We start from the raw sequence: 12,208 nt of genomic DNA, 5'->3' as shown, positions 1-12,208 counted from the left end.
TAACATTCTCTGTGGAAAATAATCTTACTAATATATAATGATCTTTTAACAATACTTTCACCATCTCCTCGAGCAGCTGACAAACACCATCATTTCTCATTCCTGAGGATCAGGTAAATAGCAAGGACTCAGATCTTCTGTGGACTTTTCTCACCCGAGTTTCTCATAGCTATATCACTGACTCCTTTCCTAACCAACCTGACCCTCATTCAGCTCCATGCACTACATCACTTGCTTTCTTTTTTGCCTGTGCCATGTGGTAATTATATAAATTTTATTCTTTATCCAAATAAATACAAATTTAAGCAATTACTGTGTGATAATCTGCTACTCCTTGCCACTAACATGAAATGTTAATGTAGTTAAATGGAAACTGTGTAGCTCTACAATTGGTACAGGATACTCTTAATCATTTCTGCAGTTAGACCAAGATATCAACGAACAGAAGTTATAATTAAAACTCTCCTTTCGAATGAAGACTACTTTAAATCAGTGAAATCTAGAATAAAATGGTTAAAGGAAATACAGGCTTTTTCACCAAGTCTGGGAAGCAGGGAAAACATACTTTAAATCTTAGGGAAAAAAGAATCCAAAGAGGTTATCTAGGGACTTCCCTGGTGGTCCAGGGGTTAAGAATCCGCCTTCCAATGCAGGGGACGTGGGTTCAATCCCTGGTCGGAAAACTAAGATCCCACATGCTGCAGGGCAACTAAAGCCTGCGCACCACAACTAGAGAAGCCCGTGTGCCGCAGCGAAGACCCAGCGCAACCAAAATAAAAAAAACAAAAAACAAAGAGGGTATCTAATAATGGGCAAATCTTTGATATTCATTAACATATTGGAATTTAAGAGCTAGAAAGAACCCGAAGGGCTCCGATTTAACCTCTTTATTTTACAGATCAGGAAAAATATCCAGAGTATGCACCCAAGATCAAATTACTCACAAAATGGGACACAGGAAGAAAATAAAAACTCTGGTTAGATATGTGTACTAAGAGAAGGAATATGCCTACTCATCAAGTCTCATTTAAAGGAAGATAACAATGCTTTGTCCCTTACCTGCCTCGGTGTTACTGTGATTACAAAGATCTATGGCTATGACAGATATACTATGACTGATAAACTGTGCCTGCTCCAATAAATAATCAATATCATTTATGACTGCCCAGAAAGGTTCCTACTTAAATTTAAGGGAAAAAATTATCAGATAAAGTATCAAAGAAATTTTCCAAAATAAAAATGAAATTTTAAAACACTGTCCAAACTATGACTCAAAATCCAGAAAGAATAAGGGGCTAAGACTAAGAAATCTTAGTAGACAAAAATACACTTTTACATGGGAAAAATGCTGTAAGCAAAGCTGAAAGATAAATGACATTACTTGAAAGTTTTATCACAAGGGGTTAATTAACCAAATATATAAAGAGCTTCTAAAAACTGAAGGAAAAATTAAAATCTATAGAAAAATGTGCAGAAGATATGAACAAAGAGTTCTCATAAAAAGAAATGCAAATGACCTTAAACGTATGAAAACATGCTCAACCTTGTTCACAATAAGAGAAACACAAATTTAAACTATACTGGGTTACCCTTTCTTCTGTATTAGATTAATGAAAAATTAGAAGTTTGAAAGTGCACACTGATGACAAGGCTATGGGAACAGGCATTCACATACACTGTAGGTAGGAATGCAAAATGGTACAACTACTATAGAGGAAATTTTGGCAATACTTAGCAACTGATATATATGCATTTACCCTTTGATCCAACAATGCCACTTCTAGGAATCTATCCCAAACATATGTTGGCAAGAATACAAAACCATACATGCAGAAGGATATACATTGCAGGACTATTTGCAAGAGTAGGAAACAACACAAATGCCTATCGACAGGGAACTAGTTGAATATTCATCCACCAATGGAATAATACTATGAAGCTGTGAAAAGGGAAAATGACCTCTACATACGTCTATGGTGGGATCTACAGGGCATATAATATTAGATGAAAAAAGCAAGATACAAAACAGTATATGCAAACACTACTTTTTACCTAAGAAAGGGAGAAAATTATAGATATATATTATATATATTACACAAATATAAATTATATATTATATATGTTATGTATAATATAAATGTCAGAATATATTAAGGATATATAATTATATATAAATATATAATAAATATAGTGTATTTGTTCTTCTGGAAGGATAAGCTCAAAGCTGGTAAATATGATACCTATAAGGAAGGGAAATAGGGTAGAGAAAACAGGAGGCTAAACTTGTCTGGATGTATACCTTAACAGCTACTTGTTTTACAGGCACTATGCTAATGTTTTATAATATAATGAAACAAATCCAGTTGGAAAAAAAAAAAGCAGTATTGAAAAATATGGGAGACAAAATGAAATAAATCAACTATCAACTATATATCAAGTTGGCAGCCTTACCATATAACAAATTGTTTCATTGGTTTTAAAATGCAACAATTTTACTGTACATATTCCAACTGGGATACACACTAAGGACAAAAACGTACTATACAGAAACCCTAAACATCACTCAGGAATCACATTGTTAATAATAAAATTGGTATCACTAATTTGAAAGCATTATATATAATACAGAAAAAGTATGTTAATAGGCAAAAGAGAAAAAGATACAAATATAAAATCAAGTGTTTAAAAAAAACTATGAAATTAAATTGGAAATATCAGTGTGAATTCTGGATATTTCTCTTTTTAAAAAATGTACATATTTCCTAACTTTGGCCACTGTAAATCCTAAAACCAGTGACCAATCTAGTAGCAAGAGTGCCTTCAGCACCCAGACTGGTCTCTAAACACCATCTCCCACTGAAAGGAACCAGGGCTTCTTGGTGGCCAGAAATGTTTAAATGAGCCAGGAACATGTTTTACCAGAAAAGAAGGAAACTTTCAAAGATTACTGGTCATATCAAAGTGGACAGAAGCCAACTTAAACAGGCTGCCACTTGCCAACAACAGGACAACTTGAGAACCCCCCCCCCAAAAAAAAGACTGCAGTAGGTTGAAACAGTTCAAATATATTCAAGTCTATAATTTCATGATGATAAAAAAAAAAAAAAGGCAAAACCCTCATGGTTACCTTTGGAGGTTGCTAGGCCACCAACTCATTACTGTGCTCTGAAAATAGAGGGAAAGAATTAAGCATTTTTCTTGTCTTTCCTATACAAACTGTATTTCAAATAGCTGGTGGGGTAGTCAAATAGCTGGTGAAGTAAAAAGTTCTTCTTCATAAAAAATTTCCAGCTAATAAATGCTGAAGAATGACAGAATCAGAAAATCACCGTACTGCAACTGCTAATGCAATAGTGGATATAGGCAACCTAAATCCATGAAAGGATCTCACCATTAAGCGAAAGGCTCATGGAGAATTTCATGATGGATGGACTGGGCCGACAACGCCTGAACCCACTACGATGCTCAATTTTAACATCACAGAGAGAAAACTCAGACATCATGTGCCTCCCTGTTTTGCACCACCGATGAAATCTTGCCCTGCCCTCACCCCCACAAAAAAAGTCAAGGTTGAATCTGATCAAGCTTCTAGAGCAGTGCTGTTCAACAGAACTTTATGCAATTATGGAAATATTTTACATATACACCAAACTATTGGGCCCTTGAAATGTGGCCAATGCACTAGGGAACTGAAATTTTCAGCTTTATTTCATTTTAATTCATTTAAATAGTCACCGATGGCTGATACCTACTATATTGGACAGTGCAATTCTAGACCTTACTACCAGTTTAGAGGGAATAAAGGGAATAGATGTACAAGTTAAAGGATACCATGTGGATGCAATCAACTAAATCTAGAATGTTAAGGGAAAAGAGAGGCAATGAAACTGCTATATTAAAAAAGATTGAAAAGGTGTTATCAACTCAATGCAACACGTGGATCTCTACGGGATTTTGATCCAAACAAGCTACTTATAAAAATACATGTATGGGGCAAGTGGGGAAACCTGAACCCAGGCTGAATATTGACATTATGGGATTTTTATTAATTTTCATAGATGTGACGACAATACTGTGGTTTTGTAAAACTGAAAACACAAACTTAGTTCTTGAAGAAAAATAACCTAAAGTAACATAAAAACCGAAAATTCAATTCCTGAAACCCAGGTCAATGTTGGCTTTAGCTGAATTTCAAATCAAGTTGACATATGCTTAAAAGTAGGAAGCTCTGATAAAGTGGACCACTGACGCTGTCACCATCTGCCACCACTACTACGTAAGTGAGAACGGGAAGGAACAAGCAAAGGTGTTCTACCTTTTAATGGGAGACAAGTGGCATCAGTACAATTAACATATACAATAACTATAAAGAATTGTTAAAACCTGAATACATTTTAAAGAGCAGTGTAACTGAATGTTTATAAATATCTAACCCATTTTAATTTCAGTCATTCTTACCATACTGATCACTGGTAATGATATAGTCAAAAGGCAAGAAGCTCAGGATAAAAATCAACCTAAAGATGATACTGCATTCCAAATAAGAAAATACATACCCTTTGTTATATCATTAAGCTACAGCTATGATCAATATAAATATAAATATTTGAAGGTAACATGTAGCTAATGATCCTTATGATTTCCTCTTCGTATCTAGAAAATAAAATTAAATGCAAGCATGTGGGGAACTGTATAACTACAGGGCACAAATCCTACAATACTGCTTTTATTAAAGGAAGAAAAAAAAATGTTAAGACTGGCTTAGGAATCGTCTGTAAGGCTCAAGGAAAACTACTCTGCAAGTAAGAGTGCTGTAACTATAAATGAAGACTAGTCGCTGAGAGCAAGCTCATCTTTACCCTGATGTTGTAAGAAACATTAAAAAAAAAAAAAAAACACATTATGAGCCGAGATTTACTGCCTTCAAATACCTTCATGATTATTCTAAGAACCCGTTCCTTTTATTCCCTTACTTCATTATTTATTTCCCATCCCTGATTTGAATGGAGCAATCCATAAGTTCAGGGTTCCCCAACTTCAGTCCTTCATAATTTCTGCCACGTTTCCGTACCTAATGTACTAACATTAAGATTTTTAAATCAACTCACTTTTTACAACTTACTAAACTTCCCACCCATAAATGAACCGCTATCACCTGCCATCAAAGACCTAAGTCTCAACAATGTTAGGAAGCTAACCAGATGAGGCAGCCCAGGCGGGAGGGCTGGGCCGGGGGTCTCTCCCCTGAAGTGGAAGACTGGCCCGCGGCCGACTCCGCTCGGGGAAGATGAGCAGCTCGCCCACCCCACAGCCCTCCCGCCGGCCCGGCCTCCGGAGAAGGGCTGACCACCTGGCTGGCCCGGACAGTGCGCTGCGGGAGGCCATATCTGGCTTCGCGGGTCCGCTGAGCGTCCGCCGCAAGGCCGAGAGGTGGGGCGCCGGGGCGGACCCGGGCCGGCGGGGTCGAGCCTGGAGGCCAGCGGGCCGCTGAGGAAGCCGGCCCCGGGCCATACGGCCGCTCGGGCCGCGGCCCCCCCGCAGCCAGGGCTGCCTGTGGACACCGCCGCCCCTCGCCAGTCCGACGTTCGCACATGCGGTTACGGGGATGCCGCGAGCGCGCCCCCGAAGCTTCCCGCCGTTACCTCCGGCCGGGGGCGCGCACGCGCGTCACCGCCAACCTGACGTCCAGCCACCGTCGTCTGCACGTTCGTTCCGCCCACTGCCCCCTCACTTTTAATTGAAGCAACGTCCTCCCAGACTCCCCCTCCGCGCCTGCAAATGGGCTCACCCATATCTGGGGACCGGAGAGAAGACCGTGCCGGTCACGTGACACTGAGGGTGTGGTCCGGTGGAGGCGGGCGCCGCGCTGGGCCGGGTGCTGGTAAGGGTTTCCCGCCTCCCTAGCCTAGGTCTTGGAGAAGCGGCAGCGCGTTTGGACTTATGCTGCTTCTCTTGGCCGAGGCCGTTCTCTTCACCTCATCCTCATAACCACTCCCCTTACCGCACGTCGGGAGGGGTGGAAAGGGACTTGAGCGGCGGTCCTGGGCTTCCCCCGCTGCCGCATTTGGTATATCCTGCCTCGGGCCGGAAGCCGCGGCTGTGGGGCCGCCTCCTACACCTGTACGGATGGTGGTGGCCTGCGAGGGTCATTTTTAGCGCGGGAAAAGAAGTTCTAGCTTTGCTCCTGTAACTACACGTTGTAGAGCTCTAAAACAAAGATGGATAAAACTGCCCTGCCCCGGGGAACGTACGCACCGCCTGTCTGCGAAGACCCTGTGACGGGCAGTGTGACAAGCTCCCGATGGGGACCATTCACTGCGCCCAGGGAACTATGGGGCCCGCAGAGGGGCGGGGATCGCGTTCTCCTTGGCGCTTAGAGAAAGTTCCTGCAGGAGGCGACCTGGGAGCTAACTTTTTAGACTGACTGGGGGTTAGCTGGGGAAAAAAGGAACAAGATACTGCATTCCAAGCATTGGGATAGTCACATGTGTAAAACAAATTTTGTTCAGGAAAGTGGTAATGGCTTATTCTGGCAAGTGTGGCAAAGTGCTTGGGACAGTGGCCGTGTCCTGGTCATTGCACGCCTTATGCTTTCCACCCTTCCAGCTCCTGAAGAGTGAAGGCATCTTAACGCCTAATTCTGGAAATGGGATATTGACCCCGATGAGCTGACGCCCAACTTTGAGATTGGAAGGAAGAGTAGGTGTTAGTGATGGGGCAAAGAGACCTTTAAGTGCAAAGGTTGTAAAGTATGACAGGGTTAGAGGTGTTTGGAAGAGGGACAGGTGGGAAAAGATTGAGGCCAGATTGGGGAAAGCTATGGTGAGTCATTAATACAAAATTTACACACAGCAATTGGAAACACTAATGCCTGAGCAATCAGTCACAAAGACGACCTAACTTGTTTAGTGGATCATAAGGACAAGCAAGAACCGGTCAAGGGTGGAATGTGTGCTGAAGCTGGAGTGATCTGAGAAAACTTTACAGAAAGGTGGAATCTGTGTGTGACTGGGAAAATCAGCTGGGAGGGACGATGGTCTTATAAATAAACTGCAACCTGACCCAGATGAGATGAGTCTTTCCCAGGGTGGTATCATGCCAAAATTCACATCCAGGCTAAAAAGCCTAGAGAACCCTACTGCTGAATTACAGCATCTCCTCAGCCTTCATGTTTAAGAAATAATCTTTTTGGCTTACAGAGCTGGCAAGATCAAAGCTGCAGGAGAATGGACAGTGAGGTACAGAGAGATGGAAGGATCTTGGATTTGATTGACGATGCTTGGCGAGAAGACAAGCTGCCTTATGAGGATGTTGCAATACCACTGGTAGGCTGTAATTTGTGCTGAGGGTGATAGGTTAAAGGTATGATCTGGTAGACCCTAGTAGGGGTAGGATATCAAGACAAATAAACTAGTAAGGCAAAGAAATCAAAGCTGTGGAGTCCTCTAACTCTAGAAGCTTCTGGAGAACATTTAGCTTGACTTTGTATTTGAAGAGAAATGTGGTTCAGAGGGCTGACGTGACCAGCTCAGTTAGGGGTTCATTCTAGAACTAGAACCCAGGTCTTCTGAGCCATGTTCTGTCCACCACACCAAAGCTAGTAAACCAAATAGTGAAAGTTTAATGCACACCATGTGGAGGAACAAGAAGCAGTGGCATATGCACTTTATTTCTTCTCTACCTGTGGTTTGTCAGTTGACATTTTTAGAAACTCACATTTTTGGAACACATACCTATTCTAGGTTCCCTGGAAAATATTGGAAGAGACCTGGCTTTTCTTCTTTTGCATTTAGACCATCACGCTCTTTTCTTTCCTGACCTCTGGAAAATTCTCCTGCAATGAGTTTGTTAAACCTCACGTAATAAGTGATCTAAACATTTTGCTTGAATAAATATTTATTAAAAATCCTATTTATGTCACAGAGGCCTAGCAAGGAGAACAGAGACTGTTTTTCTTTAGAGCCTTCCAATTGCAAAGAGCCATTAATAAAATAGAGCTTGCAGGCAGACCGTGTGCTGCTGCCATTTACATTTTCATCTAAGAATAAGAGATAATATGTTCAGTGAAAAATACACATAACAAATAACAAGTAACAGCTTAGTTCAAGTTTAGAAAAATAGTCAGAAGAGCATAATGAGAATTATAGCTCCACTTATTGAATACCTGTTTTGTGTCATAGACCAAGGTTGAAATCTGACATACATTATCTGTATCCTTAAAACACCCTTCAGGGGTGGTGGTGTTCTACCCACTGTACAGGAAGGAAACAGGATCAAAGAGGGGAACTTGCCCAAAGGTTGGTAGCCAATAAGTTGGACTTCACACCGAAGTCTGTGAGGCTCCAGATCCTGTCCGGTGGTGGTTCCTTCATTCCGCAAGCAATTCTTGAAGCCTACTGTGTGCCTTAAGACTTGGTAAACGTAAGTACAGTTCCTGCCCCTCGGAGTCTAGAGAGGCAACATATATCAATAAATAATTGTAATAGTAAGTGTTCTAAGTGAGGGTTGTGAACAGCTCTGTAGTGTAAGAAGTGGCTGATTGCCTGGTGGGCATCAGGAAGGGCTTCAGAGAGAAAAATCACATTTAAGCTGGTCATAGGGAGGAAGAGGTTTAGTGAGGGTAGACAAGGGCCAACCAGCAGAGGGGACAGATGTGCAAAGTCTCAGAGTTTTAAACTGCTTTGGGAGATGGTGAGGCAATTCAGTGTGGATAGAGGTTATACTTCTCATAAAAGGTAGGGAGAAAAGTTGATCTTGGACCCAATTTTGAGAGGAGCATTTGATGCCATGCTTAGCCCTCATCCTGAGGATATCCAGGAGTGAGTGGTCTTCAAAGCAGAGATCTGCCATGCTCAAATATATTAGAAAATCAGTTTAGCAGCATTGTTAGAGAATGTGTGCCAAGGAGAAAGGGGCCAGTGACAGGGCAAAGAGACCAATTAGGAAGCTAATGCAGTGTCTAGGCAAGGGAGGAGGACCTAAACAAAAGCAAGAAAGTGGAGGGGAATTGCTGAATTCTGGACATGCTAATAGCAGGATTTGGGGACCATTTGTGTGGAAGGGGTTGAAGGAGATGTAGATTTCCATGCTGACTTCCAAGTTGTAGCCTGGCCCTGTTGCTAATCTGTGTTTTTTCCCAGGACTTGTGATTCTAAGGCAATGTTTGTGTCGTTAGCTTTTGCTGCTACCTAACAAATAACCCCAAAACATAGTGGCTTAAAACAACCGTTATTTATGTCATGATTTTGTCATTCAGCTGAGAGAGTCTTCTGATCTTTGCCAGCTCGGTTGATCTCTGCTGGACTTGGTGGTGTTTTGCAGTCGGCCAGCAGGCTGGCTGGAGGCTGGGATGATGAGCTGACTACGCCACAGTCTCATGATCCAGCAGATTAGCCCAGACTTCACAATCATTTTAGGGTTCTAAGAGCAGCATGAGAGGAAACTGCAAGGCTTCATGGAGCCTAGGCCAAGAAGTCACATGATCAGTCCCAATGCAAGATTGGGGAAATAGACAGTGCCTTTTCATAAGAGTGGCTACAAAGAATTGTGGCCATTTTTGCAGTACCTCACAATAGATGGTTGTTGTGTTCACGATACTTTATGATACTTTGTGTTTGTTTTCCAGGCATATATGCAATTTTATATGTTGGCATTCATTGCAAGAGACAATAGTGACCAAATGAAAAACGTGTTATTTTAGAACAAGATGAAATTAAATAATACCTGAATTAAATAATTGATTAACCAAGGACTTGTTTATGCTTTGTCAGCTGTAAGTAGTTATTGAAACAAAACTTTCTTTTTGCAATATTGCTTTAGAGAAAATGGTAGTTCCTTTCAATTTGTACAAGTATGTTTGAATCTGAGTATTTCTAGAGCAAGATGTGATTCAAACATACTTGTACATATTGTAATTAAATCATTTTATTCATATTGAACATCACTTTGAAGGAAAAAAGTTATTATATTCATATACTGCACATTGGAGTCCAGTGGGAAATCGTAAGTCTGGATATTGAATAGCAGTTTGCTACCCTTAAATAAAAGTCTAAATTCAGATAACTGAAAAGAAATATATTGGTATCAGTGAATTCTAGTACAAAGCAGAGTTCCAGTAGTAATAAATTTAAATTTAAAATACAAGGAAACTATCAAAAACTTCTCACCACACGCCAAAAAATGGTGAACTATGCAAGGTGATGGATGTGTTAACTAGCCTTATTGCAGTAATCATTTCACAATATATATGTGTATCCAGTCATCACATTGTACATTTTAAACTTACACAATGTTATATGTAAATTAAATCTCACTAAAGCTGGAAATATATAAGAAAACTACCCCAGATTCTACACTAAGTGTGGCCCATGGCTTACCATTTTAAGAAAATTGTGGGTAGGCTATGTTGTTTTATGTTGCCCTGCTCCACCACTAGGGGGAAGCCTCATCTATTGTGTTACATTTTCAGTGCTCCTACCTCCATTATAATATAGGCACATTGGATACAGGATCGTTTTGAATACCTTTCTTGTGCTTAAGGAACATGCCAGCAAATGTGGTATTCTATAAAGCAGCCTTCCCCAAAAAAGATTTAGTACTGGCTTTTTTCAGTGTTCCTAGCCGCTAATAAGGATGACAGGTAGTCCTTGCACTGGATACCCCACGCAGTGCTGGGCACCTGACCTGCATTTCCTCATTTAGCCCTCACAGCAGTCCTGTGAGATGATGACTACTTTTTTCTCTCATTGCCTAAGAGGAAGCAAAGGCTGCAAGGGTCTGTATACCTTGCCTGAGTAACCCAACAAATGGTGGAGTCATGGCCTTGGATCCCAGGGGCTCCCAGAAGCCTGTGTCCTGAGCCTTTTGCCACGCTGCCTGCCACACAAGTACCAGAGTCATAATGCCATCACTCCCGGCTGGAGACGGATGGGGCACGTTTGAGCGCGACTTGTGATGTTTCCTCACATTTTTTTCATTCTAGCTCTTTCCTTAGAATACACTTCTATGCTGCCTGTTTCTAGGAACTCACAGGTTTTAATTCCAAGTGCTCTTGAGTTGTAAGGGGTTTGTTAACGTAGAGTGTAACATCGTCCTGACTGTCCATTGTACCTTTTCAGAATGAGCTTCCTGAACCTGAACAGGACAATGGCGGCACCACGGAGTCTGTTAAAGAACAAGAAATGAAGTGGACTGACTTGGCCTTACAGTACCTCCATGAGAACGTTCCCCCCATTGGAAACTGACGCCTGGCTCCTTGTTCATCCACAGATTTTTTTAAAATACACAGATACAAAATGTTTTCTTTCAGCCTCGTAATTTGAATCTTTTAGTGTTAGTTAGATCAACGCTCAAAAATGTACAACTAATTTTGTGGCCACAAAATGCAATGTGAAAGTACACAACCAGAACGAGAAGCTGATTGCGATTTCTTGGGATTGCAGAATATCTCACCCTTTGAACCTAAAGTTCTTCATTGACTAGCTAGTATTTGAGCATGATTCATTAAACATTTGCCTTTAACTCTGATTTTGCTTTACTGTCAGTTTAACACTTCCCAACTACTTATATGTGTCCTGTGACACAGGTGATTGAAGATATGAGAGGGAAAGGCGAAGAACAACGAAGCCAGACATGAGAATTAACTTATCATATACCCCCATTCTGAGAATCATCTGAGTGGGTGTGTGTGGAGTCTGTAGATGTAATGGACATATAGATAGCCCATTCACTGACTACTGGGATTCCTAAGATTCCCCATGATATTTTCAAACTTTGGATAAATTTACAAATTAAAAGCTATCTTGACAGTTAACCCCTGCTCTCCCTCCAACTTCCTTTGGTGCCGCTGGAAAGGCGAGATAGACCACTAGTTTTATCCAGTAACAGGATTTCTTATTTTCTCAAAGCCCTTTCAGATATAACTGAAGCACCATGGAGTCAATATTTAGTTACACGTTTGTGAAAGAACTTGTATTTTGAAAAACGCATTGATGGACATTATCTCCTAGAATTATTTGCCTCTTTTATGTGGTATCTCTCTTGTTCTCTCCCCAGATTGTAAACTCTGTGGGAAGAGGCCCTGGCTTTTACATCTGTATCCCTCAATGAAAAACTGGAAACACTGAATAATTGAAATCTCTCTTATTGTTTTTTTAACTGGGTCATTTTATTTACGTACCTTTTAGGAGTAGGAAGTATACCACAAAAC

At 41.0% G+C, this 12,208-nt stretch overlaps 2 protein-coding genes across 13 annotated transcripts in view; one reads left to right on the top strand and one right to left on the bottom strand.

Annotated features, from left to right (window-relative positions):
• The window catches only part of CEP63 (centrosomal protein 63), an 81,830-nt gene extending 75,746 nt beyond the window's left edge, over window positions 1-6,084 (bottom strand). For 4 of the 12 annotated variants that reach the window (XM_082460822.1, XM_082460832.1, XM_082460833.1 and 1 more), the window contains exons 1-2: window positions 5,351-5,636; window positions 3,128-3,165 (exon numbers count right to left, since the gene is read on the bottom strand). In XM_082460822.1, the coding sequence (XP_082316948.1) occupies window positions 3,128-3,165; window positions 5,351-5,593 (281 nt within the window). In that variant the 5' untranslated portion in view covers window positions 5,594-5,636. The other 8 variants (XM_082460828.1, XM_082460827.1, XM_082460829.1 and 5 more) reach the window with 8 other exon arrangements.
• On the top strand, window positions 5,747-11,526 carry ANAPC13 (anaphase promoting complex subunit 13). Its single transcript, XM_082460837.1, has 3 exons — window positions 5,747-5,881; window positions 7,200-7,325; window positions 11,118-11,526. Exons 2-3 carry the CDS (start codon window positions 7,227-7,229, stop codon window positions 11,241-11,243), a joined length of 225 nt encoding a protein of 74 aa, XP_082316963.1. The 5' UTR covers window positions 5,747-5,881; window positions 7,200-7,226; the 3' UTR covers window positions 11,244-11,526.
• The last annotated feature ends 682 nt before the right edge of the window (window positions 11,527-12,208 follow it).

Source organism: Balaenoptera physalus (assembly GCF_965194825.1).
Source record: "Balaenoptera physalus genome assembly, chromosome: 4".
Classification (NCBI taxonomy): Eukaryota; Metazoa; Chordata; class Mammalia; order Artiodactyla; family Balaenopteridae; genus Balaenoptera; species Balaenoptera physalus.
Note: the sequence above shows the minus strand (reverse complement) of the source record. Positions and strands in the feature narration are given on the sequence as shown.

What these genes read in the sequence shown, in the direction of transcription:
- ANAPC13 (XM_082460837.1), top strand. Translation starts at nt 7,227, where the DNA reads ATGGACAGTGAGGTACAGAGAGATGGAAGGATCTTGGATTTGATTGAC. An exon ending in AGGATGTTGCAATACCACTG is followed by an intron (nt 7,326 to 11,117) that starts GTAGGCTGTAAT and finishes GTACCTTTTCAG; the next exon opens with AATGAGCTTCCTGAACCTGA.